General features: G+C 42.8%; 1 protein-coding gene across 10 annotated transcripts in view; it reads right to left on the bottom strand.

Annotated features, from left to right (window-relative positions):
- Positions 1-27,653, bottom strand: part of PKHD1 (PKHD1, fibrocystin/polyductin) — a 477,788-nt gene extending 450,135 nt beyond the window's left edge. For 9 of the 10 annotated variants that reach the window (XR_002345756.1, XM_021098821.1, XM_021098820.1 and 6 more), the window contains exons 1-10: positions 27,481-27,653; positions 22,455-22,590; positions 19,725-19,802; positions 18,455-18,599; positions 15,153-15,261; positions 11,016-11,073; positions 6,326-6,404; positions 4,975-5,049; positions 2,275-2,339; positions 1,461-1,500 (exon numbers count right to left, since the gene is read on the bottom strand). Coding sequence is in view for 9 of the 10 variants with exons in the window: in XM_021098821.1 (XP_020954480.1) it covers positions 1,461-1,500; positions 2,275-2,339; positions 4,975-5,049; positions 6,326-6,404; positions 11,016-11,073; positions 15,153-15,261; positions 18,455-18,599; positions 19,725-19,802; positions 22,455-22,506 (701 nt within the window). In the remaining variant the exon portion in view is untranslated. Of the gene's footprint in view, positions 1-1,460; positions 1,501-1,647; positions 1,859-2,274; positions 2,340-4,974; positions 5,050-6,325; positions 6,405-11,015; positions 11,074-15,152; positions 15,262-18,454; positions 18,600-19,724; positions 19,803-22,454; positions 22,591-27,480 lie in introns of those variants that run through there. The other variant, XM_021098824.1, reaches the window with a different exon arrangement.

Consider the following 27,937-nt stretch of genomic DNA (forward strand, 5'->3'; position numbering starts at 1 on the left):
CCACAGCCACAGCAACGCCAGATCCGAGCCGCATCTGTGACCCACACCATAGCTCACGGCAATACCGGATCCTTAACACACTGAGTGAGGCCAGGGATCGAACCCACAACCTCATAGTTCCTAGTCAGATTTGTTTCTGCTGCCCCACGATGGGAACTCCCCCTTTCCATCTTGAAGAAGGCATTTCTTAGAATGGTACAATGCTTTTTATGGAACTATGTACTTTTTTTAAGTTTTAGTGGAGTATAGTTGATTTACAATGTTGTGATAATTTCTGCTGTACAACAAAGTGATTCAGTTACACATACACACATTCCCTGTCTTTCAGATCCTTTTCCCACACACATTATCACAGAATATTGGGTGGAGCTTCCTGTGTTGTACAGCAGGTCCCCATTGGCCAGTCATTTCCATATACCTCAGTGTGCACATGCCAACCCCAAATCCCAAGTCCATCCTATGTACTGATTTAAATTTCCAGTATTGGAGTTCCCATTGTGACTCACTGGTAATGAATGCGACTAGTATCCATGAGGACTCAGGTTCAATCCCTGGCCTCATTCAGTGGGTTAAGGATCTAGTGTTGCCGTGAGCTTCAGTGTAGGTCGCAGATGAGGACCAGAACCTAGGTTGCCGTGGCTGTAGTGTAGGATGGCAGCTGTGACTTCAATTCAACCCATAGCCTGGGAACTTCCATATACCACAAGTGCAGTCCTAAAAAGGATAAAAAAAATTTCCAGTATTATGAGATTACTTAAGAGGTAATTTCCAAAATTCTGCACCATTGTCATATTGAAACATTTACATTGCTTCAAGATGAGTGCATGCATTTTAAAAAAATGAAATAATGCCATTCACAACAACAAGGATAGATCTAAAGATTATCATTCTAAGCGAAGTAAGTCAGACAGAGGAAGACAAATATCATATGAGATCACTTATATAGAGAATTTTTTAATGATACAAATGAACTTATTTATAAAAGAGAAACAGACACAGAGACTTTGAAAATAAACTTATGGTTATCAAAGGGGAAGGGAGGATGGATTGGGGGCTGGGGAATTGGCAAATGCACACTTGTGTATATGAAGTGGGTAATCAACAGGGACCTGCTGTATAGCACAGAGAAACCTACTCAGTGTTCTATGATAATCTATATGGGAATATATTTGTGTATATGTATGATTAAATCATTTTGCTGTATAGCAGAAATGAACACAACATTGTAAATCAACCTTACATCAATAAAACTAAATTTTAAAAAATAAATGGAAAAAGACAAGTGCAGGTGACACAATTATATACACCCAAATTGAAAAAAAAAAAAATCAAGCAGGCATGTGGGGATTCATGAAGCTATTCTGCTTGTGTACATTTGAAATTTTCCATTTGAAGATATTAAAGAAAAGATTTGAGATAATATACAATGAAGATAAACTTGTTCACCCCTAGTTACTTACTTGCCTTTGTTAACTACTGAGAAACTAACATTCTGGGAGCCTGTAACAAAAAGAAACAGACATTAACATAGGAACCTACATGAGCTGCCAGGGTCAGGTCATGGCTACCATAAACCCGAGCACTCCAGCCATCACCAAGCTACCACCCACACCGTGATTTCTCTAACAGCGCCTGAAATAAACACACCCCAAACTCCAACCATCAGTGAAGCTGACTTCCATCAATAAAGGGATAAACGTAGGAGCACAGAGCAGGCAAAAGCTGGCTTGGCGTTAGACAAATCCTGCTCCACTGGTTATTAGCTTCAACTTTTTCACCTGTAAAGCAAAAATTATCCCCCAGCCTCATAGGTGTATCAGTGAGGATTAAATTCTTTTTTTTTTTTTTTTTTTTTTTTTTGGTCTTTTTAGGGCTGCACTCACGGTACATGGAAATTCACAGGCTAGGGGTCAAATTGCAGCTGCAGCTGCCAGTCTACACCACAGCCACAGCAACACGGGATCCAAGCAGAGTCTGCAACCTACACCACAGATCACAGCAATGCTGGATCCTTAACCCACTGAGCAAGGCCAGGGATCGAACCTGCATCTAGATGGATACTAGTCAGGTTCATTAACCACTGAGCCACAACGGGAACTCCTAAATTAAATTTGATTTAAGCTGCTTCCTGTAGTATTTTTCAGGGAGTTCTCAATAAATTGTAGTTATTATTACCATCCTCATGAGAACCAATTCTTAAAAAAAAAAAAAAATTCTGAAATACAGAGAAAAAGATAGAGAAAACTTTAAAGTTGTGTCATTTCTCATACAGACCAATGTAACTGCCTTCCACACGGCACTGCAGAGTCCCAAGACCATGGTCTTCCTGAATAGGATAGCTGGAAAAGCACCAGAAAACTGAGGTAAGAATTACCAGACAATTCAGTTCAGAAGCTCTAGCTCTTTCTCTGGGAAAGTAAAAAATAAAATAAAATATAAAAAGAAAATAATGAGTTCCTGTCGTGACTCAGTGGTTAATGAATCTGACTAGGAACCATGAGGTTTGATCCCTGGCCTCGCTCAGAGGGTTAAGGAAGGATCCGGCATTGCTGTGAGCCATGGTGTAGGTCGCAAACACAGCTTGGATCCTGCATTGCTGTGGCTGTGGTGTAGGCCGGCAGCTACAGCTCCGATTTGACCCCTAGCCTGGGAACCTCCATATGCCGTGGGTGTGGCCCTAGAAAAGACAAAAAGACAGATAGATTAATTAATTAATTAAATAAATAAATAAATAAATAAAACAAAACACTAACTAGAGTTACCATCAATCCATATGCTACCAAACACACAGTGTGAGAGACAAGCTTTAACTTATTCCTAACCTCTATTGGGTCCTTTCCTTCCAAAATTTGGGGTTTTTTTATCATTTATTTTTTTTTCTACTGTACAGCATGGTGATTCAGTTACACATACATGTATACATTCTTTTTTCTCATATTACGTGTTCCATCATAATTGATTAGAGTTCCCAGTGCTACACAGCAGTATCCCATTGCTAATCCATCCTGAAGACAACATTCTGCATCTATTTACCCCAAGCTCCCAGTCCCTCTCACTCCCTTCCCTTCCCCCTTGGGAACCACCAAGTCTATTCTCCAAGTTCATAATTTTCTTTTCTGTGGAAAGATTCATTTGTGCCATATATTAGATTCCAGATATAAGTGATATCTTATGGTATTTGTCTGTCTCTTTCTGACTTACTTCACTCAGGATGAGAGTCTCTACCTCCATCCATGTTGCTGCAAATGGCATTATTTTGTTCTTTTTTATGGCCAAGTAGTATTCCATTGGGTACATATACCACATCTTCCTAATCCAATCATCTCTGGGTGGACATTTAGGTTGTTTCCATGTCTTGGCTATTGTGAATAGTTCTGCAATGAACATGCAGGTGCATGTGTGTTTTTTAAGTAGAGTTTTGTCTAGATATGTGCCCAAGAGTGGGATTGCTGGGTCATATGGTAGTTCTATGTATAGTTTTCTAAGGTACCTCCATATTGTTCTCCATAGTGGTTGTACCTGCTTACATTCCCACCAACAGTGCAGGAGGGTTCCCTTTTCTCCACACCCCCTCCAGCATTTGTTATTTGTAGACGTATTAATGATGGCCACTGTGACTGGTGTGAGGTGGTATCTCATGGTAGTTTTGATTTGCAATTCTCTAATAATCAGGGAAGTTAAGCATTGTTTCAAGTGCTTGTTGGCCATCTGTATATCTTCCTTGGAAAAATGTCTATTCAGGTCCTTTGCCCATCTTTCAATAGGGTTGTTGGCTTTTTTGCTCTTGAGTTGTATAAGCTATTTGTATATTTTAGAGATTAGGCCCTTGTCAGTTGCATCATTTGAAACTATTTTCTCCCATTCTGTAAGTTGTCTTTTTGTTTTCTTTTGGGTTTCCTTTGCTGTGCAAAAGCTTGTCAGTTTGATTAGGTCCCATTGGTTTATTTTTGCTTTTACTTCTGTTGCTTTGGGAGACTGACCTGAGAAAACATTTGTAAGGTTGATGTCAGAGAATGTTTTGCCTGTGTTCTCTTCCAGGAGTTTGATGGTATCTTGTCTTATCTTTAAGTCTTGAAGCCATTTTGAGTTTATTTTGGTGCGTGGTGTGAGGGGGTGTTCTAGTTTCATTGATTTGCATGCAGCTGTCCAGGTTTCCCAGCAATACTTGCTGAAAAGATTATCTTTTTTATGTTCTTGCCTCCTTTGTCAAAGGTTAATTGACCAAAGGTGTCTGGGTTTATTTCTGGGTTCTCTATTCAGTTCCATTGGTCTGTCTGTCTGTTTTGATACCAGTACCACACTCTCTTGATGACTGTGGCTTTATAATATTGCCTGAAGTCTGGGAGAGAGATACCTCTTGCTTGGTTTTTGTTCTTCTGTTCTATATATGATACTATATATACAAAATCTGTTTTATGACAAGAACAGCAAGATCTTAATCTCCCCGAAAAAAATCTATTAGCAAATGTGAATGGGAAACAGGACAACACTGAACAAACAAACGTAGGACATCAGGAAGAGGCTACACTGTAGAATTCAGCTCTACTAACTGCTAGTCCTTTAAAGACTAAGGCTTAGAGTATAGAAGGTTAATCTTCTCAGTTCAGAGTAAAGTGAAAATCCGACAAAATATTGGTTATCTGAACTGTAAGCCTATATAGGCTCATTTTTAAGTTTTCCTTGTAATAAATAATTAGTTGAATATTGAAACTTTGGTTGTTTTTTCTTTGGCTAGTCATTGCAGGACAGTGGTTGGCTGGCAGCTACAGCTCCAATTAGACCCCTAGCCTGGAAATCTCCATATGCCATGGGTGTGGCCCTTGAAAAGACAAAATAAATAAATAAATAAATATAGGGCAATCAACAGTTATGGGTGATTTATATTAAAAATAGGTGTGTGTGTGTGTGTGTGTGTGTGTGTGTGTGTGTGTGGTACCCATATAAAGCATATATGTTGTCAAGAAAGACACTCACCGGCATCCTGTCTGCCTATTTACAAGGGAGCAAGGTGTCACCCATTCATCTCCATGAGCTTCCAAGAGCAGCGGGCTGGATACAAAATGTAAACAACAGGCACAAGACAAGAGTGAACACTTGCTCCCACCAACGGTTCCTGGCAAAACCCAAAGGAAACCCTGTGATGAAACTTCGTCTCTGGACTTAGGGGCATTAGTGCAGTGGCTGGGGACTGTCCCCCAGGGGGCTACTAAATCAGAGCCTCAGCCCAAGGGCAAGGTGCACAACACTGTTCCATGGCCCACGCTTTCACATGGCAGTGGGAGCGCATCCCTTTTCCCGAAAAATCATCTCCACCTTGGCTCTACTGGGTGAATGCAGAGCCACCGAGGAGTTTCTACCTTTGTTCCCCCCTGCAAAGGCTGAATCCCAGACCAAGGCTGCGATGGGACCAGGTAGTGAATGTGGCATATTGTCAAGGGTGTGCTTGGGGCTTCTAGTCTCCACAGGAAGAGTAATTGCCATTCAAGATGAGTTGACCATTATTTAATGCCCGAAATATAGATCCTGAAAGTAGTCAAATCATGTTCCTTTCAACTAGGATGGCATCAAAGGGATGGAGGAGAGCATGAGGCTCCCCCTATTCTCAAGCACTGGAGGAAAAATCAGACGCAATATGTGTCATCCTGTAACAGAGCATATAGTGAGATTGTGGTCCTTGTACCTTATAAATCCTCACTATGATTGCTTCATTTGTTGAATAACCACAGTGGCTTAGAACTTTCCAGAAACAGCTTAACATCAACATTTTCCATCCTGTTTCCCTCTTTCCCTAGTACAGATGATTCACAAGAACCACCTCCCACATTAAAAGCCCCCAGTGAAAAAAGTCAGGTTGGCACCGCGATCTTTCCCAGAACACATTCAAAACTCAATGGCTTTCGGTATCTTCTCCACATTTTCCTCTGATCACATGAACAGGATTTATAAATGCACAAATGGACAACAAGGAAGTCATAATGGTCTTTTGAGCTCACACATGGGTATAAAGATTTTTTTTTTTTAGCCTGAGAAACTGGAAGGAGAAGGAGAAGAATCAAGGAAATCCTCAGACGCAATTACAGTACAACTCACACTAAGCCCAGAGTGACTGGTTGTCAGTAAATAAATGGACCAACTTAATCGACCAGTTGCAATTATATTAACAAAGTTTGCTGAAGCCCAGCTCACCAGGGACCATAAACTGCAAAGAGGAAAATAGCAATTCTGTGCCAACTACTTACAATTTATTGCTCTCGGGGAAGCTGGTCTCAGGAAGCAATCCAGCATATCTGTAACTAGCTGAACGCAGAAACAAGCACACGCTTACCTATCAATGTACTCAGTGTCAAAATCAAAGGTTTCCAAACTTCCAGTGACAATCCAGCCATACACATCTATCAGATTTCCTGTTTAAAAAAAAAATTAATTAATCTACTCAAACTCTAAATCTATAACATAAATTATATTTCTTTTTTGGTTATATCTATTCAAAATGGCCAAGCTGGTCATGACTCAGAAATATGAACACACTTTTCTAAACTGTACAGCAGGAAAAGATCAATGGGAATGATCCAGTAATTGGGAGTTCCCCCTGTGGCTCAGTGGGTTAAGAACCCGACTAGTATCCATGAGGATGTGGGTTCGATCACTGGCCTCGCTCAGTGGGTTAAGGATTTGGCATCCCGCAGGCTATGGCATAGGTCACAGATGTGGCTCGGATCCGGTCCTGCTGTGGCTGTGGTGTAGGCTGGCAGCTGCAGCTCTGATTTGATCCCTGGCCCAGGAACTTCCATACAGGTATAGTCCTGAAGAAAAAAAAAAAAAAAAAAAAAAAAACTGAGAAATCAATATTCATGTCAAAGAGGCTAAATAATTTATCATTGCAGTTGTAGAATTCTGCAAGTCCATATGGAACATAGAAGGAATAACAGGTCTATCACAGTCCCAGGAAGGGAGGGAAGATGGGACTAGTTTAAAAACACTGCCTATTCCACTCTCTTGGCAGTGTATAAACCACCCCCTTACAGAGGGTTTAAGAATCATATGCCTTGGGGGTGTTCCACGCTTCCTGAGACTTTCCTCTGGCCCCATGTGATTAGAAGAGGCTTATATCACATGATCTGGATGGATATTCAGGGATACTAAACTTGTCCCCATATCTTAGAGTATGAAATAAATGTCATGGATGAACCAGACGGCAATGAGTTAGAAAGAAGGGCACTTGGAGTTCCCTGGTGGCTCAGCAGGTTAAGGATCTGGCATTGTCACTGTGAAAGCCCAAGTCACTGCTGTGGCGTGGGTTCAGTCCTTGCCCTGGGAACCTCCACATGCCGCAGGTAAGGACAAAAAAGCAAGAAAGCAAGAAAGAAAGGGCACAAGAGAGCAGCATAATTATGGTTTAAAGGATGGGCCACTGCATGTGTCATTCATGCAACGAAAAAGCTCATCTTCAAAGATAGGGCAAAATGGGGGTCCACGGATAGTTGGTGTCTACCTTGTCCACGGAGACATGGATGACTTCTTCTGCCAGGTCTCCTCCACGCAACTTTCAGGGATTCCCATTAGGCAGCAAGCTTTTCCTTGATACTCACCTCCTCTGAGTTCATCAGGATGAGCAGCCATCATGAGCAGAAAGGATGAGCAGTTCTCTCTCATCAAGAGGCACGCTCAGTATTAACCCCACCTTCTCGGCTCAGAGGACCCAGGAAAGAAATCTAGAGTAGCTCCTTCTCAGAGCTTAGGGCCCATCCCAATGCTACAGGAGCCGACTTCCTCCGGAGGTGAAAAACACCTAAATTCGGTTCCGTGGAAATGCATGAAATGAGGCTTTAAAGCAAACTCACAATAGCCAGGGGCTGCAGTGAAGTTAGTTGATCATACAACCCTACCACCTGGAAGTGCGCACTTTCCAAATAATCACAGAATTCAACCACTGAGGTTGTAATCTTCCAGCATCACAAACAAAGACGAGAGATGAGAGAGATGTTGGTTAATGAGGCAAAACCTCTAAAGTGGAACAGAAAAGGGCACCTCGGGGCTCCTGAGGTCACTGAATTCAGGGGACTTTAAGTCTCTTCATTGTTACACTTAAGGTCACAAAAGAATATGATCGAGAAGTAATTCTTCCCTACATCCTTTGCATATGTTTTTGGCTGGGTTTTCTGTTTGTTTGTTCATTTGTTTGGCTATGCCCATGGCAAGCAGAAGTTCCCAAGCCAGGGATCAAACCCTCACCACAGCAATGACAATGTCAGATCCTTAACCCACTGAGCCACCAGGGAACTCCTCATGCATATGTTTTTTAATATGAAGTGACTTTTATATGCAGTCATTGGATGGGAACCTTTGTTTTGGATGAGTCCTAAAACAATGGGAACCTTCCAGGAAGTATGGCAGGAACTTGACCGGAGAATGGGTAGAAAGAGACCTTAGCGACTTAGACAAAGTTCATGGAATTGGAAAAAGCCTAGAGTCTGAAGGTCTCTGCTACTATTACCAGCTATCCAAATAATTCTCCTTCATTTTACGAGGGCTAAATTGTCAATTTCCTGGCTTTGTGGGGCATGATTTCTAACACTGATGGGGACAGTTTTAAAAACGAATAACAGGTTATTCCTGGTTTCTATCCAAGAATCACTGTGAGTTTTTGTTTTGTAAAAGAAGCCCCAAAGCAGCTGATAAATGGCTCGGCCAGGCCACGTGCCAGGAGATTCTGCGTCACAGTGGAGGACCGTTAACCACATACAGGAATTCACCTGCTCGCAAAACATCTTTCCTGTCCCCACCACCTCCTCCATCACCCTAGCTGCTACTCTGGGCAGGCTTCCCAAAGGAAATGAGAGTCATCGCCTGGAAAGTGATTTCAAAGATGCAACCGTGTGGATCCTGCCTGGAGGGATCACTCCAAACAGCCCCAGCCACCCATTGTTCTCCCAGAAGGTGAAGGAGACAGCGTGGGGCACACAGAGTGGGTGGAAGAAATGTGCTTGACAGTTCTGGGGGCCAGCTCAGGCCCCATGCCCCATGCCACCCCTCCCCCTGACAAGACTTCTGCCACCCAAAGGACCTTTCAAACACAGGGCAGCGGGGACACAAGGAGAGCATGTGCCTTTCACAGACCATATCTCATAAAACATGACCGCATCTTGATTATTCAGACAAATGGAAAGAAACAGATCTGTGACTAACATGCACTAATAAGACAATGCCAAATTCATACTATTCAGGATGTATTTTTTTTAAGGGCTGCACCTGGGGCATGTGGAAGTTCCCAGGTTAGGTGTGAAATCGGAGCTGCAGATGCTGGCCTATGCCACAGCCACAGCAACGCCAGATCTTAGCCATATCCGCGACCTACACTGAAACTTGCAACAACACTGAATCCTTTACCCATTGAGTGAGGCCAGGGATTGACCCTGCATCCTCACCAATACTATGTTAGGTTCTTAACCCACTAAGCCACCACGGGAACTCCAGGGTGTAATTTAAATACACACATACATCATCTGTGTCTATACACACACACCAAAAGTATGGACACTTTTCAGTGACTTGAATATTCATTTTGACATTCTCGAACCATTCAAAACAAAGTGGTTCAGTTATGCATATACACACACCCATTCTTTTTCAGATTCTTTTCCCATATAGATTATTACAGAATATTGGATAGAGTTCCCTGGGCTATACAGCAGATCCCATTGGCCAGGCATTCCATATACCACAGGCTGCATATGCCAATGCCAACCCAAGTCCATCCCTCCCGCCACCATATGGGAATAGAATCTGAAAAGGAATGGATATATGTGTATGTGTAGCTAATTCACCTTGCTGTACACCTGAAACTAACACAACATTATAAATCAACTACACTCCAAAAAATAAATTAAAATAAAAATTCCCCCTCCCCCAAAACCCCACAATGATATCAACTTATGCATTTAGATGCAACCACATGTAAAAGTGTAGCAACTTGTATTCCCATGCCTATGCCATCTGGAAAACCTGAAAAAATGAAACTTGAAAAAGATGTAGGAATTTGTCAAGACTCAGCGGATTGTATATAATCCTAGCTCGATTTGTTACTTAGTTTGAGGGGGGCAGGTCAGTTGTCATCCCTTTACATCCACCCCCTCCAGTGTTCTCCCTCTCTCCTCTTCCGTCTGCATGCTCTCTAACTAATAAGCAAAGCCCCAGGATAAGGACCAGGGTTACTGGCCTTCCAAGTGGTACCCAACACTGCTAAGGTCCGAACAAAATGTACACGCGCCCTCTCTGGATTCGGATGGTCCGGGTTCAGATCTCAGCTGTACCACTTATTAGTGGCATGACTTTAGACAAATCGCTCAATATGTTGGTACCTCATTTCCAAAATGGAAAGAATTGTTCTTATATCATCAGATGCTATAAGGATCTAATAAAAATAAGCCAAAAGCTTAGAACAGAATCCGGCTCACAGTAAGGGTCAATAAAGGTTTGCTAGTATGTGGATGATTATAAAGTTAGGAGTGACAATGTCTATTTCCTCCATTCTATGGAAGCACCTGGTTTCATCTTGCTGGGCTGTTTTGTTTTGTTTTGTTTTCCATGTTAGCATTCCTTTGCCTTTCATTGAAGTAATAGAGTGAAATGCCCAGAGGTGAAACCAAACCTAATTAAAAATAAACCAGAAGTTTACACTTATTTTCCAAATAGCATCAGAGAAGAGGTTAAATTTTCCTACTTATGGACCATCCACCTGGGTGGAAGAGTTTTCCACAAGCTTTGGCAAAAGGATTCATATGTATTCTTCGCTGAACTTTTTAAAATTTTTTAATTTTATGGCTGTACCTGCAGCAGATGGAAGTTCCTGCGGCAGGGACTGAATTCGAGCCTCAGCTGCCACAACACCAGATCCTTAACCCACTGCGCTGCTGGGCCAGGGATCGAACCCATACCTATGTTGCAATCGAATTCTTAACCCACTGTGCCACAGTGGGAACTCCTATTTATTCTTATCTTAAGAGGACATTTCTTACCTGGAACTCCACTTGATGGATTAACTTGGTAAACAATGGGTGTCTGTGCCCTGGAAAACTGTTTAGAAAAGGTTAACACAGTGAGTATTTTATTAGAATATCACAACCACACACCCAAGAAGCCTAAGTCATTCCTCACACAGCATTTGTCTAAAACAGCAAACGGTTATGCTTCCTCAAATCCGCTTACATCAATTTCTTTTCATCTTCATGATATTTCCATGAAGCAGAGATGACAGATATTATTATAGCTCTTCCACAGATGAGGTCAAGGGAATCTGATCAAGGTCATATGTCTCCCCTGCAACCATGTCGCCCACACCTGGGCAAGTCTGTTTCTACTTGCTCACCTGTCATAGCAGGGAACATGTTTTACAAAGGAAAGTTTGGCAGACCATGCTTTAAAATACCAGTCTTTTAATTTCACGATTGCAACTTGATATCTTGGGGTCCTGAAGGGTTTTTTCCTAGACAAGAATATGATTACTTAAATGGAAAGGACTGCAACTTCAATTATTATCAGCCAGCACCTTGGCAGGGATTAGCAAGCTACAAAAAAATTGGAAGTTGAAGAGACACACTAGGGAGCTTTGCTTGGGAAAATGAAAGGTATCTGTTGGGAGGAAAATGATTCAAATAATGCAAGGAAGAGTTCCCATTGTGTCTCAGCAGGTTAAGAATCCAACTAGTAACCATGAGGATGTGGGTTCAATCCCTGGCCTGGTTCAGTGGCTTCAGTGTTGCCGCAATCTGCGGTGTAGGTCGCAGACACGGCTCAGATCTGGTATTGCTATGGCTGTGGCGTAGGCTGGCAGCTGCAGCTCTGATTTGAATCCTAGCCTGGGAACTTCCACATGCAGCAGGTACAGCCATAAAAAGAAAAAAAATAATAATAATGCAAGGAATGAGCAGTGACATTGCTTTCCAAGGAGGAAACCAGCATTGGTGGGAGAGACAGGAGCCTGGGGAAGCCAAGGGCTGCACTCCAAGTCACCTTGTGATATCCTCAGCCCCTGAAGCATGTCCTCTGCTAACCATAAATCATAAGCTCCAGAAAGGCAGGGACAATGCCTGGCTGAGTCGTTGGCTCTATCCCTGTGCACAGCCTGGTATGTAGAAGACATTCACATTTCCGTGAATGAATGGAGTGGCCCCACCTGAGACGATGGACACACTGCCCGGAAGCAGAAAAGGAAAGGAGACAGTTCCAGGAATTTGATCTCACCTATAGGCCTCCAGGTTAGTCCCAGCTTAGAGCCTTGCAGTCAGGGCTGCCATGAAGAATCATAAGGATGGACTGACCCAGCTACGGTTTGACCCATGTGCTCCTGACTCACCCAGGAAGAGACAGGGTCTTCCGCTCCTGCTCCCCGCACCCCCATCCTCCTCTAACCTACCATGCCTCCCATTTGCAAAACAAAGACAGCGGATAGTTTGCCTTGGTCTGCTTCCAGCACCTGGGATTCCACCTCACCAGGGAAAAAATTCACTACGGAATAACTCCGCCGTTAATCAACAGCCCTAATCAGACATCCAGAAGCCACAGACATTTTAACAAAGCTGATGGCAGCTTGGCAGGTGCAGGGTTGAAGTATTGATCCACATGACTGTACAGTCTGTGCTCGAGGCTAGCTTCCTCCCTTAGAAAATTGTTCTCAGAAAACACGCACAGTCGAGGGGGTCAAAATAAGAATGCTGTGACCTCACAGGTTGGGAGGTGGCTCTGTTCTCACCAAAGGATAAAGATGAATGCAATTCCACATGCACCTGCCAAACATTCACTCCCCTCCCCCCAGCCTCCTCCTGCACCCAGACCTCCATCTGCCCCTGGGAGGCCCTTCATAACCTTGTCATTTCCACTGACACTTTACCACAGGAGCTTCATGAAGGAGAGCAGTGCTTGCTGCCCCATATCCCAGATTTTAGAAACTGAGCCAGGAGTTCCCATCGTGGCTCAGGGCTCAAGGAATCCAACTAGGAACCACAAGGTTACGGGTTCAATCCCTGGCCTCACTCCGTGAGTTAAGGGTCCGGCGTTGCCGTGAGCTGTGGTGTAGGTCACAGATGTGGCTCAGATCCCGCGTTGCCATGGCTCTGGCGTAGGCCAGTGGCTACAGCTCCAACTGGACCCCTAGCCAGGGAACCTCCGTGTGCCGCAGGTGCAGCCCTAAAAAGACAAAAAGACAAAAAAAAAAAAAAAAAGGAAACGGAGGCAGCTGGAACAACCAAGTCCAAACCAAACAAGAAAACACATCTCTCATTTTCCAACTTGAAGTTTAAGGTCTTCCGCTCAGGCTGTGAGCTCCCACCTGAAGCAGGGGTGGGGGAATAAAGGGACTTCCTTCATTAGGCTTCCCAGTTCCTCAGAGTGTGTCGCAGGGCAGGGTCAGGGCACAACCTCAAAAAGGGACTTCACTTGTAATTCTCTCTGAGCTGACACAACAGAACCTGGTCCTTTGCTAAGAGAAATGGGCCTCTGGTCACCCACCAAGCTAGAGACAGGACAACGTGAAAAATTAATGAGCTTCCAAATCCAGCTTCCCACAGGCTGATCCCCGAGCCCAAGTCGGGAGGGCAGCAGCCAGGTGGGGAAGCGGGGAAGAGCAGAGGATGAGAATGATAAAGCCACAGCCAGCAGCTGCTTGATCAACCTTCTGTGAGTTGTTCAAACTCACCAGTGCCTGCAGCAGGGTCTTTGGAGTGGACTGATGAGGAGGAATTAATTTTTAATACTTGTGGCTCCCCCAGCCCCCATCCCCAAACAAAGAGAGACACTGTGTTTCCTTCAGCTCTGAAAGCCTCTCATTAACTGCTCCCCTGATGCTTTTTCATCAGCTCACCAAGCTAGTGGAACCAACCGAAGGACCTGCTTTCTTTAATGTGTGATTTTAGGCAACACTTCTCTTCCTGCCCCCCACCCCCTTCCCAATCTTTTAATAAGTAAGAAAACGACTCTCTGGGGTGAAAGGAACATCAAAACCAAGAACAGCATGGTGCTGAAGGACCATGCTCGGCCATCGCTCTTCTGTTTTATTCTCTGAGACAGCGTAGGGGTGGTGGTGCTGGTCTTCATAAGAAAGAATGGGTTTTGTTTTTTTTTTTCTTTGTGCTGCATATGTGCAGCAGCAAAATTCTGGACGATTCTCTTGGAGTGAGAAACAGTTTGTTCAGTATGCATCGATGGCAAATTCCAAATTCTAAAAATAAATGCCCTAATCAAATGGGGATTGTATGAGAGATGAATTTAAATGAAATCGCGTTCGAGAGGGATCTTAGAACAGCTCTTAAACAGAGCTCTTAGAACAGCTCTTAAACAGAGACTCCCCAGGGAAAGTACAACTACAGCAAGAGCCTTGCCAAACCACTGCCTTTTATGGAAAGTCTAGAACCTCTGCTTTCAGAAATTATTTTAGTGGAAAACCTAATCTGAAATGAAACATAAAATGAAGCCCCAACATAAAATTAATGCATATAGAAGCTCTAAAATAAGCCAGGCATTGGTTCATAAACTAACTCTCTCTCCCTTTCTCTCTCTCCTTGCTGTTTGCTCTTTCTGAGCTTGAAGGAGAATTCCAGCAGCAAATGCCCTTTCCATTTAGGGTTGGAAGAAGAAAGAGAAATCAACTGTGAAGCCAGGAAGAAGGTGGAACTTGGGTCCCTGAGTCCCTTCACCCGACTGAGACTTCAGATGATCCCAGATGTGAAATAAAACTCTGATGCACAATGGTCATCTCTCTGGCCCCTCCATGGACTTCTGCTTAAGTGAACATTTAAATGCAGGTTTACATCTTGGTTCTGTCAGTTATGACCTGGATAATGTGGGCAAATTATTCCATCCCCTTGAGCCCCAGATTGCTCATCTGTAAAAATAGGATAATAAAAAGCTACCCCATAAAATTGTTGTGAGCATTAAATGAATGTACATAAAGCACTTTGCTAGAGCCTGACATACACAGGCTCTATATTTCCGTTCATTAGGTTCATCTCAGAAACCCCATAACTATCATCCACCTGCCTTCTCACCCTGGCAAAGCAGCCAGCACCACCCCTCCCTGCTGATTGATCACTCGCTCGTCAATAGGGCAGGCACACCCTCAGACCAGGCAAACTCACATTCCTCCACCCTTAGGAACCCACCTTGAAAGTGCAGCTGTCTCCTGGTCCTGGACTTGGACTGCCTGCTACCTGGCCCCCAGACTGCACTTCCAGGTAGTATAGACCCTCATGGGCTTCAGACAGCAGAGATCTGAGGGCAGAAAGTAGAAATCTTTGTGAATCAAAAAGAAAAAAAAAAAAAAATGAGATCCTGCTGTATAGCACAGCGAACTATATCCAGTCACTTGTGATGGAACACAATGGGAGATAATGATAGAAAAAGAATATATATATATATATATATATATATATATGATTGGGTCCCTTTGCTGTATGACAGAAATTGATAGAACATTGTAAATCAACTGTAATAGAAAAAATAAAAATCTTAAAATAAATACATTTTTAAAAACATGACTTGCCAAAGGTGGCAGCAACATTGGACCATCGCAAATACCCCCCTGCACTGGTGAAACAGAGCTACCCCAGGGATCTGGAATTTCACTTTCACCTCCTCTACCCACTCATCTACTAGACTTTAAAGATTGGATCCTTCAGCAAAAGAAGTTGTGAATGTTTAACTGAAAGTGCCTAAAATTTTAAAAATTCTGCCATATTTCTCAAAATCATAGGTTCACAGGATTTTAAGAGTCAGAAGGGACATTGATTGATAATCTCCTCCAGTTTCCATTTTTTAAAAAATGAGAATTTCAAATAGATTAAGGGAACTGGGCATGTGAACACCACAACTGAAGGGTACTTGAATCCTAGGCTTTTTCTGATAAAAGGCATTGATGTTATATGTTGCCAAAAATTCTTGACTTAATTATCCAGCAGCCCATAAACACTCCATCAAGAGATATCTTGATGGATATCTCTATATCTTCTTACTTCTTTTCATGAATATCACAGTGACTTCTTCACCTCTTTGAGGCTACCATTCATTCTGATTTTTATGAAAGGGAGGAAGGAGTTAGATTTTAGAAGTTCCTGACTTTCAATACTTCTCCTAAAATCTTTAGTATAATCTTAAATATTTAAATCTGCACTGTCCAAAATGTTAGCCATTAGCCATATGTGGTTATTGAGCACTTGAAACACAGCACTTGAATTGGCTAATTTCAATTAAGATATGCTGTAAGTGTAAAATAGACACTGAATTTTAAAGACTTCGCATGCCAAAAAGGATATAAAGTATCTCATTAATAATTTATATATTGATGCCATATGAAGTGACAATATTTTGCATGTGTTAAATTAAATAAAATATATTATTAAAATTAATTTTGCCTCTTTCTTTTGACTTTTTAATGTGGTTACTAGGAAATGTTAAATTGTATTTGTGGCTCACATTGATGCTATAATACCTATTCTGGAGAAAGCAGACATGTCTTTTTATGATAATGAAGATGATAGCATTTCACTGATGATAAAATGCACATTTTCCAACATTTGAATGTTAATTGAATTTGAATACTCATCGTCCAATCAATGAGTACATTTAAGAGGGTAATATTTCTTTTTTTCTAAAAAGATGATATAAAATCAATGGTGAGGAGTTCCCACTGTGGCATGATGGGATTGACAGTGTCTCTGTAGCACCAGGACACAGATTCAATCCCTAGTCTGTGTGTTAAAGGATCTGGCATTGCCAACAGCTTTGGCATAGGTTGCAGCTGTGGATTGGATCTGATCCCTGGCTTGGGAACTTCATATGCCTCAGGGTGGCCAGAAAAGAAAGAAGAAACAAAACATTAATGGTGAGTTCCCTGATGGCCTATTGGTTAAGGATTCAGCCTTGTCACTGCTGTAGCACAGGTTTGACCCCTGGCCCGGGAACTTTCACATGCCACAGATGCAGCCAAAAATAAATAAATTAATTAAATAAGATAAAATAAAATCAGTGAGGCATTTTGTTTGTTTGTTTGGGTTTTTTGTTTTTGCTTTTTAGGGCTGCACCTTCAGCATATGGAGATTCCCAGGTTAGGGGTTGAATTGGAGCTTCAGCTGCCAGCCTACACCACAGCAGGGCAGGATCCAAGCCACATCTGCAAACTACACCACAGCTCACTGCAATGCTGGATCCTTAACCCACTGAGTGAGGCCAGGGATCAAACCTACGACGTCATGGTTCTTAGATTAGTTTCCACTGCACCATGACAAGAATCCCCAATGGGGCATCCTAAAAGCACTAGTAGATTGGGATTGAGGAGACAGAACATACAAATCATTAGAGCTGTTACTTATCTCATGGCAAGTTCTTGCAGGAACTCTATGCCCAAATATATCATAAAACCTAAGAAAAACATCTCTACCAATAGCAGTGCTATTAGGAACTTTAATTCAATAGACATCTATTGAGCATCTTTTACTCCAAGATATTGTGCAAAGCGTCATAAGGATTACGAGGGTAGGCTGATCATACCCTCTGAACTCAAAGCACTTAATTTTGCAAGGATAAACTGAAAAGTGGGCAATGGACATAGTGTCATGGGAACCATAAGGCTGAAGAAACAGGGCCACTAAGTTGTGCATACCATGTCTTTTTATAAATTACAAAAAAGTCCTCCCTTCAAGAGGATGAGCTGCACCAAAAAAATGTATGTGTGGTATATACACACACATACACACATATCATGCCGGTGAATTGCTATAAGGTGCTCCTTCCACAAAGCCTGGATTTCAGTTCCTACTTGCCCCCATTTCCAAGAAAGGAAGGATTTCACTCAGTTGGTTGTTCAGGGAAGAGGTGGCATTTACAATATCATTGGTTCAACAGACAGAGACGGAAGGGGGTACTTTCTGAAAGAGGGAAGAGAAGACAAAAGGAAATAATCTTTTTTTCCCTTAACCAATGATCCACTTTCAGGCAGCATCTTAAGTCATTAAAGAAAGAAAGAACTAGTGTAAACTTTCGGGAACCAACAAAAACTTAAGTAGGACAATGGATTATCTGGAATCCTATAAAAATCCTATCGAACTCAGCAAACAGAGGATGAAGGCAAATTTCCTTTCTAACTGGTTTTTAGTTTATGTATAATCATTACAATCATGCCTATCCTAAAAGAATCGATGGCAAGATGGCCCCATTTTTTGAACTCTTAATAAAAATAGAGATCCTTACCCAAAAAACTCAGAAGCATAATCTAGCCCCTTCTTGTAAATATTTCAAAATTCTCAGAAACATTTCCCTTAATCTCATCCTCCCTTAAGCCCCAAAGCCCTGATAGGGAACCACACCGGTCATCACAGTCATAGAGCAGGAGTTACTCTAATTTGCCAAGACCAGATGGGACAGAAAAGCACTCGTCCCATCTGGTCTTCTCATTCTCAGGCAGACGTACCTGGTCTTGCACATCACTGCCGGCAAATCCAGGAAGAGAGGAGAGATGTCACAGGGGATTCTGGGCAGCGAGGGCACAGCCATATTCACCAGGTGGATCTCTAGCTGAGTACCATTGGCCGGATAAAGGAGACCCAACTCCAAACCTAAACACAAGGGGAGCTGAGCAGAGTTGTGATCTACACAGGGTAACATGAAAACATGCCACAGGGGGCATGGGGAGGCTCTTAGGTTGACCTAAGATTAAAGCAATATCCCCCATTTCCAAAGGCATTAATTAATGAGTGCTATACGAATGAATGTTCTCATTCATGATTTTATTTGAAAAAGAAAATTATTTCTTGAGGTCCATCTTCCTAAACCAGGAAGGAGTTTTCCGGCCCTTCTGAGAGTTTGGGGTTAGATGCAAATTATTACACTTAGAATAAGTGATGAGGTTCTCCTGTACTTATCTATCTGTACTCCAGGGAACTCAATCCAATCACTTGGATAAAATGTGATGGAAGATAATATGAGAAAAAGAATGTATGGGGGGGTCACTTTGCTGTACAGCAGAAGTTGACTGAACCTTATAAATCATCTACACTTTAGTAAAAAAAATAAAATTTTTTTTAAAGAATTTTCCAGGAGTTCCCATCGTGGCTCAGTGGTTACCGAATCCAACTAGGAACCATGAGGTTGAGGGTTCAATCCCTGGCCTTGCTCAGTGGGTTAAGGATCCGGCGTTGCCATGAGCTGTGGTGTAGGTTGCAGACGTGACTCAGATCCCACGTTGCTGTGGCTATGGTGTAGGCAGCAGCTACAGCTCCAATTGGACTCCTAGCCTGGGACCCTCCATATGCCAAGGGGGCGGCCCTAGAAAAGACAAAAGTACAAAGAAAAAAAGACAGAGAGAGAGAGAGAGAATTTTCCAGCCCTCAAAGTTCTTCTTTACTGTGGAAGAGATGGATACACTGAGCCCTGGCTTAGAAGTCCCCACATGCTGGATTACCAACAAGGAAGATAACCAAGGTTCTGGAGGTCGAACTGCCAAGTTCTATGCTATGTACATATCATCTCATTGGGGTTCCTGGAGTACCACCCCACCACTTAGGACAAGGAAGTAGACCCAGACTCAAAGTGGCATGATGTGATCTTTGCTAGTGGGCATCTAGAAACACACAAATCAGTCCGTTGGTTCCAACTGCCAGATCTTTTTTATATCTGTCCTTAGAAAAGAAGAAAATAGAAGACTCATATTCTTTAGGATGCTGTAGGAAGACCGCACCTACCATCAAAAAAGACTGTGATCCATGTTCCCCCTGCGAGGCTGCCTTCTTCAGGTTCAATGCGGACACGCAGACAAGACACTGGGAGTGAGCAAGAGAAATACTGGCTTCAGTGTACAAATTCAATCCACTGGCTTCCCCAATGTTCTGAAGCCAAACAGCATTCCTCAGAGTCACCAAAGGGGCTTGATATGACTCAGAGCACCTGGCTCAGCCCCAGAGTTTCTGGTTCAGTAGGTCCGTGGTCCAAGAATTTACATTTCTGATCAGGTGCTGCTGGTGCTACTAGTCTGGGGAACCACATCTTCAAAACTCCTGTTTTAAGGAAAGTTCTGACTGATCTTCTCACCCTAGATATCCAAAAACCCTGTGTTCACCAGGACAATCCTGAATGTCCACTTCCTTTGGAAAAAGCCTCAAGGATACATTTGGTTCCTACTGAAGCTGTAACAAGTCTTTTCTCTTTCACATTTCTTTAATCAGGTGGTCTTTTTTTTTTTTTTTTTGCTATTTGCTTTTTAAGGCCACACCCACAGTATATGGAAGTTCCCAAGCTAGGGGTCTAATTGGAGCTGAAGCTGCCAGCCACAGCCACAGCAACCTGGGATCCGAGCTGCATCTGCGACCTACACCACAGCTCAAGGCAATACCGGATCCTTAACCCACTAAGCGAGGCAGAGATCGAAGCTGCAGCCTCATGGTTCCTGGTCAAATTCATTTCCGCTGCCCCACAATGGGAACTCCTAGGTGGTCATTTTTAATTGTCGCCACTTGTTTCTTGTATTTCCACTTCCCAGAGAAGAGGAGAAACTTCTAAGAGTTGCCTCTGTTTCAATCCTCTTGCTCAGAACACCATCATTTCCCCTTTTTGAATATATGATCAGAATGACTCCCTAAAAACATGCAGAATTTTCTATATTGTTGCCTTGCCTGCTCAGAGAGGGGCCAAAGCATGAATCAGCACTGGAATTTTTTTTTAAATGTGAATTTATGTTCATTAGTAATATTGGACTCTAACTATAGACTTTAAAAATGAGTTAGATCCTTTCTCTAATCTCTGAAATAGTTCTCATATGAAAGGAATTATTTATTCCATTTAGATTTGGAGAAATTCACCTATAAGACTGTTTTGTGTTGGTAAGATTTTTTCCTTTTAATCCAGTTTTTAAAATTTTTCTTTTAGCTTTTAAACATCTTCTTTGGTCAGTTTTTAAATTTACATTTTCCACCACATTCAAATTTTTTAATTTATTGGCAAAGTTATTCATGACATTCATTTGATGAATCTTAAAAATTCACCTAATGGAGTTCCCTGGTGGCCCAGTGAGGTAAGCATCTGGTATTGTCACCGCTGTGCCTTGGGTCGCTGCTGAGGCGCAGGTTTGATCCCTGGCCCAGGAAATTCTACATTCTGTGGAAGCTACCAAAAAAATTCCACTGTATTTGTAATATTTTCTCCTTTATGTTTCTTTTAGTATTTATTTGTGATGTCTTTCCTTTTCTCAATTAATTTTGTCAGATATGTTTGTTTTCTTATTCAAATAATCAGTTTTTTACTTTTGGTAATATATATATTCCCTTTGTGGCTCAGCGGTTAACAAACCCGACTAGCATCTACGAGGATGCAGGTTCCATCCCTGGCCTTGCTAAGTGGATTGGGGATCTGGCGCTTCAGTGAGCTGTGGTGTAGGTTATAGACATGGCTCGGATCCCGCATTGCTGTGGCTCTGGCGTAGGCCAGCGGCAACATCTCCGATTGGACGCCTAGCCTGGGAACCTCCATAAGCCGCAGCTACAGCCCTAAAAATACAAAGAAAAATAAAATAAAATAAAATAAAATAAAATAAAATACACGTATATATATATATAGAGAGAGAGAGAGAGATTTCACATGCTGGGCTACACTGGGTTCTCCCATAGAAACTATGATCTCAGTGTGACTTTATCAATGCCCCATCTTTGACAATGCCCCTGGACATGCCTTGGCCAAAGTAAAGCCAATTCAAGGGCACCAGCAAAAATCGGTCAGCTCCTCGGTGAGGTCTAAAGAATGTTTTTCTGTTTCTATACCAGAAAAGTTAAAGGATAATCCAGGCAGGGCAAACTCTGGCGAGCCCAGGGCTTCCATGTACGTTTCCCCAGGTGGCACACTGCACAACCAAGGGCATAAGGAATCATTCACATCAACACAATCATTCATGGCAGCCCTGGCCAGACCAGTCCATGCTCATCCCTCAATGATATATTAGATACTTCTACCTAAAGAAGACCAAAAACAAATGCCATTAAAAGATACAGAGTGAACCAAATTCAATGAGAAAATTAGAGATACAATTCAAGAAAAGGAAATTTCAACACAAGTCGTTGCTAATCACTAAGACAAGATAAGCTACTCCCTTTGTGAAGATAAAGCAATAAAATTTAAAAAGAATTACATCATATGGCTCAAAAAAAGAATTATAAAAGGAAGGTTACAAGTTATTTTTAGAAGCTCTGGACTATAACAGCAAATTCCACTAGCTTTAAAAAATTAAAGTAAGTATTTATAACTATTTAATGTATAACCTCACTACTAAACAGAAAAGAAAAAATTTTAAGCAGAAAAAAAAAATCAAACCAAGAGAAGACACTTCAAAACTTCCTCCCTAAAGAATATTTAAGTATCAATAAACTAGTTCTCAAGGTTACCATTGTGTTCTGTCTAAAATCCCTTCAAAATACATCCCAACTCACCTGCCAAAAGTAGTATTTCAATATTTGTCAGAGATATCAGCCAGCCAGTCATCTTGTCTACTTAAATCAGTTCTCTCAAAATTGCTCAGACATGAAACACATTTTCAATTTTGATTGGCGCAGCATAGCTTTTGTTCTTCATTTAAAAAAAAAAAAAGGTAAAAAATTACTATCATTTCTGCTTACATACAATTGTTTTGTTAAAACTTGGGAAATTAAGGAAATCACACCAATACGACCCAAGAGCCACCATAGGAACTCACCATCCTCTTAAACTCGGGAAAAGAAGACAATCTAAGACCCTTGCATAAAATCATCACTATTTCGCCCCTCACCTTGTCCCACTCACTCAATTTATGCATGTTTGAGCTGGGTAAGTAATAATAACCTCTTTCATTAAATCATTATTAAACAAATGCTGGGAGTTCCCTGGTGGTCTAGAGGTTAGGACTCACCCCTGCAGCCCAGGTTCAATCCCTGGTCTGGAAACTGAGATCCCACATTAAGTCACTACATGCTTTGGCCAAAAATAAATAAATAAATGAAAATAAACAAATGTTTAAATTTTAAAATAAATATATTCCAAATATCAAAATACTAGTTAATGGTGGTTACAGGGGTTGAGGGTTTTCGTTTTCTGGACATCTCAGTCTTCCAGGAACCAATCAACACTAAAAGAGAAGAGTTTAACCAAGCAAATGTTAAGCAGGGTGACAAGGTAAAATAGATAGTGCTGATGGGAACTAGGAAATGATCTTATCCTCACAGCAGAGGAGACAGGGAGGAACGAAACAGAGGAAGACAAAGCTGGACCCTCCAAACTGGACCCCACAACCTAGATTCCTCCCCCTCAATCCACAACGACTGGTCCAGGCTCCTTAAACACTGCCCTCCTCGTGCCATTCTTGTGCTTAAATCTTTCAATTCAAAGCAAAGCCTCTATCACTTCAAAAATGATGAGAAGGGAGTTCCCATCGTGGCGCACTGGTTAACAAATCCGACTAGGAACCATGAGGTTGCGGGTTCGATCCCTGGCCTTGCTCAGTGGGTTGGGGATCTGGTGTTACCGTGAGCTGTGGTGTGGGTCACAGACGCGGCTCAGATTCCATGTTGCTGTGGCTGTGGTGTAGGCCAGCAGCTACAGTTCCAATTAGACCCCTAGCCTGGGAACCTCCATGTGACACAGGAGTGGCCCTAGAAAAGGCAGAAAGACCAAAAAAAAAAAAAAAAAAAAAAAAAAAATGATGAGAAGAACACATCTTAGGATTTTTATCAACATCAAACAGGTCAGGGAGTTCCCATTGTGGCCCAGTGGAAACAAGTCAGACTAGTATCCATGAGGATGCGGGTTCCATCCCTGGCCTCGATCAGTGGGTTAAGGATCCTTCGTCGCAGTAGCTGTGGCTTTGGCCAGCAGTTGCAGCTCCGATTCAACCCCTAGCCTGGGAACTTCCATATGCAGCAGGTGCAGCCCTAAAAAGAGAAAAAAAAAAATTAAACGAGATGATAGATACATAAAGAAATTAACACATGACCTGGCACAAAGGAGATACTCACCAATGTTAGTTTCCCTTTTGGAGGGCTCTCTGCCTTGGACCAAGAGCCTTCTCTCTGATTTGGCAATCCTGCCACGGTCTGACCTCACCATCTTTCCAGTTTCTCCTTGCGTAGCCCTCCCAGGGGACACTCCCGACTCACACATCCCACTTCTGCCAAGCTTTTCTCCCCAACCCTCCCAGACAAGTTTCTCACATATCAGCCTCTGCCTTGGATCCTGCTGGTCCTTCCTGGATTCCCTTAACACTCGGGTGTCCTAGTGAAATCCTGGCCTCCTTCAGGGCCCCACACAGGGGCTGCCTTCTCCAGAATCTGTCCCCATGTTGGTTCATAAATTAACTGGCCTCTGTAGTTGGAGGGCAAGGAAAGACCAAAGAGGCTGACACGCCTGATTGGCAGGCAGTGGGTTGAATAAGCCAGGGAAATTTCATATGAGGCTTGTTTTGAGCAGATGCAAGGTGAGCAGATTGCCACATCTGCCCTCCAGAATCTTAAAAGTTTACACCCATGGAGTTCCTGTTGTGGCTCAGCCTAACAAACCGGACTAGTATCCATGAGGAGGCAGGTTCTGATCCCTGGACTTTCTCCGTGGGTTAAGGATCCAGTTGGCGGTGAGCTGTAGTGCAGGTCGTGGTCGCGCTCTAATCCGCATGGCTGTAGTGTAAGCCAGTGGGCTGCCTCTCTTATTCAACCCCTAGCCTGGGAATGTCCATATGCGAAAGGTGCAGCCCTAAAAAGCAAACAAACAAACAAAAAAAAAAAGTTTACACCGGGGCTTTAACAAGGGTTGTCACGCATTCTGTCCCAACGGTCTCAACACCACTCTGCTCTCTCAAAACTGCGTCTTTGCACACCACGGCTCCAGCGGTGGAAACTGTGTGCAGAATGTACATTTCAAGGCAGGGGAGGGGGTGCGAGGCCTCCGCTTGACCGGGTTCTGCTCAAAGGTCAACCAATGGTCACATCCTCTCCAAGACTTCCTCTAGCACTCCACCCCGCCGCGACCAGCTCCTACAACCTCCTGATTTTGGAAAAGTGACCATGTCTTTTGGACAAGGGTCTCCAAACGTGGTGCTCAGTGTCTCTAGTCCCCTAAAGGCGACAGCCTGGTTTATGCCTAGACAGGGGAAAGCCTGGGTTAGGCCAGGGGCAGTGTGCATATAAACCAAGGCATATTTCGAACCCATATAATTCATTTGCCAATCCTTCACCGGCTGGAAACTCCAGGAGATGATACCAGTCTGGGTGTTGTTGACTTTGGGTGTTGTTTAGAACATATAGGACTGCAGTTACTTGTGTTAACCAAGTCACTGTAGTTCAAGGTCAATCCAGCATCCTTGGCAATATGGCATCTAACCCAGGTGCGACAATGGCCACTCTTCCCTTGTGCCCAGTCTGCTGCGATGATTTCAACTGTTTCAGTCAGCTTCTTGATTGTTGGAGGGGGCATCTGAAGGACCTACACATTCTACAGGGCCTGGTAGGACCCACGTTTCTAGGGACAGGGTGATTCTCTGCTATAAATAGTCCTGCCACTTTGTCTAAGTGGGCCTTTGAGTCACAGTAGAGGGGGTTGTTGGACCATATTCTCAATCTACCCACTTGAAAGGAAGGCAATTTCTGCTATGTACACTGTTGGAGCTTTTGCCCTATGGGGACACATCTGGGCTTTGCCCCCTTCTTGAGCTGGGGCCCAAATCCTAGGGATATTATTGCCTTCTATTGTCTCTGCCATAGTGCACAATCCATACTTTTTGGAGTCACAGACACATAAAACTCAGGTGGTAGCCCTGCTTGGGTGATGCCTAGAGTCTTAGTCTACTCTGCTAGTATTCTGGCCTTCTCCTTGGTGCTGGCTGATTTGATCCCCAGTTCCATATATGCCCTTTCTTAACCAGGTGGTAGAAGGGACAGAGACATTCTGCTATGTTGGGAAGAAAAGTCCTCCAAATCCGGAGTTCCCATTGTGCTTCAAGCTATGGAGTAGGTCACAGACACAGCCATGGCACAGGTGTTGCCATGGCTGTGGCATAGGCCAGTAGCTGCAGCTCCAATTCGACCCCTAGCCCAAGAACTTCCATATGCCACAGGTGTGCCTGTAGAAAGAAAAGAAAAGAAGAAAAGTCCTCCAAATTCCCAACATTCCTACAAATGCTTGCATTTATGTCAGGTTCTTAGGGGTTGGATAGATTGACATCTTATTATAGCTTCTGGGCCAAGGTGAGTCTTAGCCAACCACACCCTCCTAACAAATTTACAACAATGTCTGAGCCTTGAATTTTCTGCACATCTTACTGCCCAACCACCCCTTTGTAGAAGTTCCAGCAAAGTCTGCAGTGTCCTGCAGCAGAAGCAAGGTTTCACATGTTAACATTACATCATCAATGTGATGGACCCATTTCCTTGATAAAATGCTGAGACCAGAAAAAATAGTTACATCATTTCAAAAGAATAAAAGCCACCCTAAATGCCCAGAAAAAAAGAAGAGCTACCAAAAAAAAGTAGAATAAATGTATCTTAGGGGTATGTCCTGATTAAGACAGTGCAATGTACAAATCACCTCTAGTTAATTCAATTCCACACACATGTATTACATGCCTAATATATACAGGGCACTGTGCTAGGACAGAGACAAAGAGTCTGTATACCTGCCCTCAAGTCCCTAGTGGATGGGATTGGAGTGGAGGCTACTTGCATTTATAAGAGAAGTTCTAAAATTTTCAGGTAGATTCAGCAGGGGGTCAAGTTACAAAATTCCCTACATTTTTACATCTACTTAGCGTTCAACTTTCAGAAATACATCTACTGCCTAGAGAAGGGTACCCAGAAGTATTTGCTACTTCTTCCAAAAGCACAGGATCTGGTTTGCTTGTTACCCACAACAGAACGTGCTCAGCAGGGGAGAGTCTATTTTCAACCTGGCTGTGATTTTAAGCTTAGAACAAAGGAAGTAAAGAGTCACACACTGGTTTTCTTAAAGCACTATGTTCAGAGCTACATCTTTTCCTCTAAAACAGAGCAATAAAATCAATAATAAATATGATTATCCACTTTCTAAGAACACACTCAGCCTCTATTTAATTCCTTTTTTTTTTTTTTGTTTTCATCTTTGGTCGCCCCGAAGCATACAGAGCTCCCCGGGCCACGGAGCAGTGCCTGGCATCGAACCTATGTCCCAGAGCTCTCAAGACACTGCCAATTCCATTTCGCCACAGTGGGAACACGTCTACTTAATTCTTGTAACCAGAATATTTTCAACCAAAGGAGAGCTGTGTGCATTTGGTCAAATCTCTCTCTCCACGCTCTGCCCTCACTCTTCCTCTTTTCCCCTCTCCCCTCCCATCCTTCCCTCCTTTGGGACTTGGAGAGATAAAGCTGCAAAGTTGCTACTACAGACCCCAGTTCCTTTTGACAAGAAAGGCAATACCTAGAAAACACAGAGAGGAGACATTTCTGAACCCCACAGTACCTTTTCAGGTTCCTCTCTCGTTGTGCCTCAAGGGAGAAATTATCTTTCTTTTCCAAACGATCTCGTTCCTCTCTATTGAGAAGAGATGGCCGTGTTACCTGGTTAGAACCCAGCCTGCAGCTACCACTCAGGTAACTCACTTATGTTGGACCGTGACTCACCTAACTCGTTTTGTGTCCTGTGCCAAAGTAAAAGTTCAGAGCTAACCGTGGGACAAGTTTAATAATTAATACAAGCTACTTTGGCTTTCTCCCCAGGGTCTTTTATTCAATGACCAAAGAAAGAGTGTCTTACATTTTTCTGCACTTACTGCATGTGCCCTAGACAAGAATTTTAAGTAAAAGTCCACCCAGTGAGACAAACAGGCATTCAATGTTTGAAAAAATTTGCTGATAAGCCAGTGACCAAACACAGGCCGGGGGGAAATTGCCATTAGAGAGCTGGTCCCTATTCACGG

Source organism: Sus scrofa, chromosome 7, assembly GCF_000003025.6.
Source record: "Sus scrofa isolate TJ Tabasco breed Duroc chromosome 7, Sscrofa11.1, whole genome shotgun sequence".
Classification (NCBI taxonomy): Eukaryota; Metazoa; Chordata; class Mammalia; order Artiodactyla; family Suidae; genus Sus; species Sus scrofa.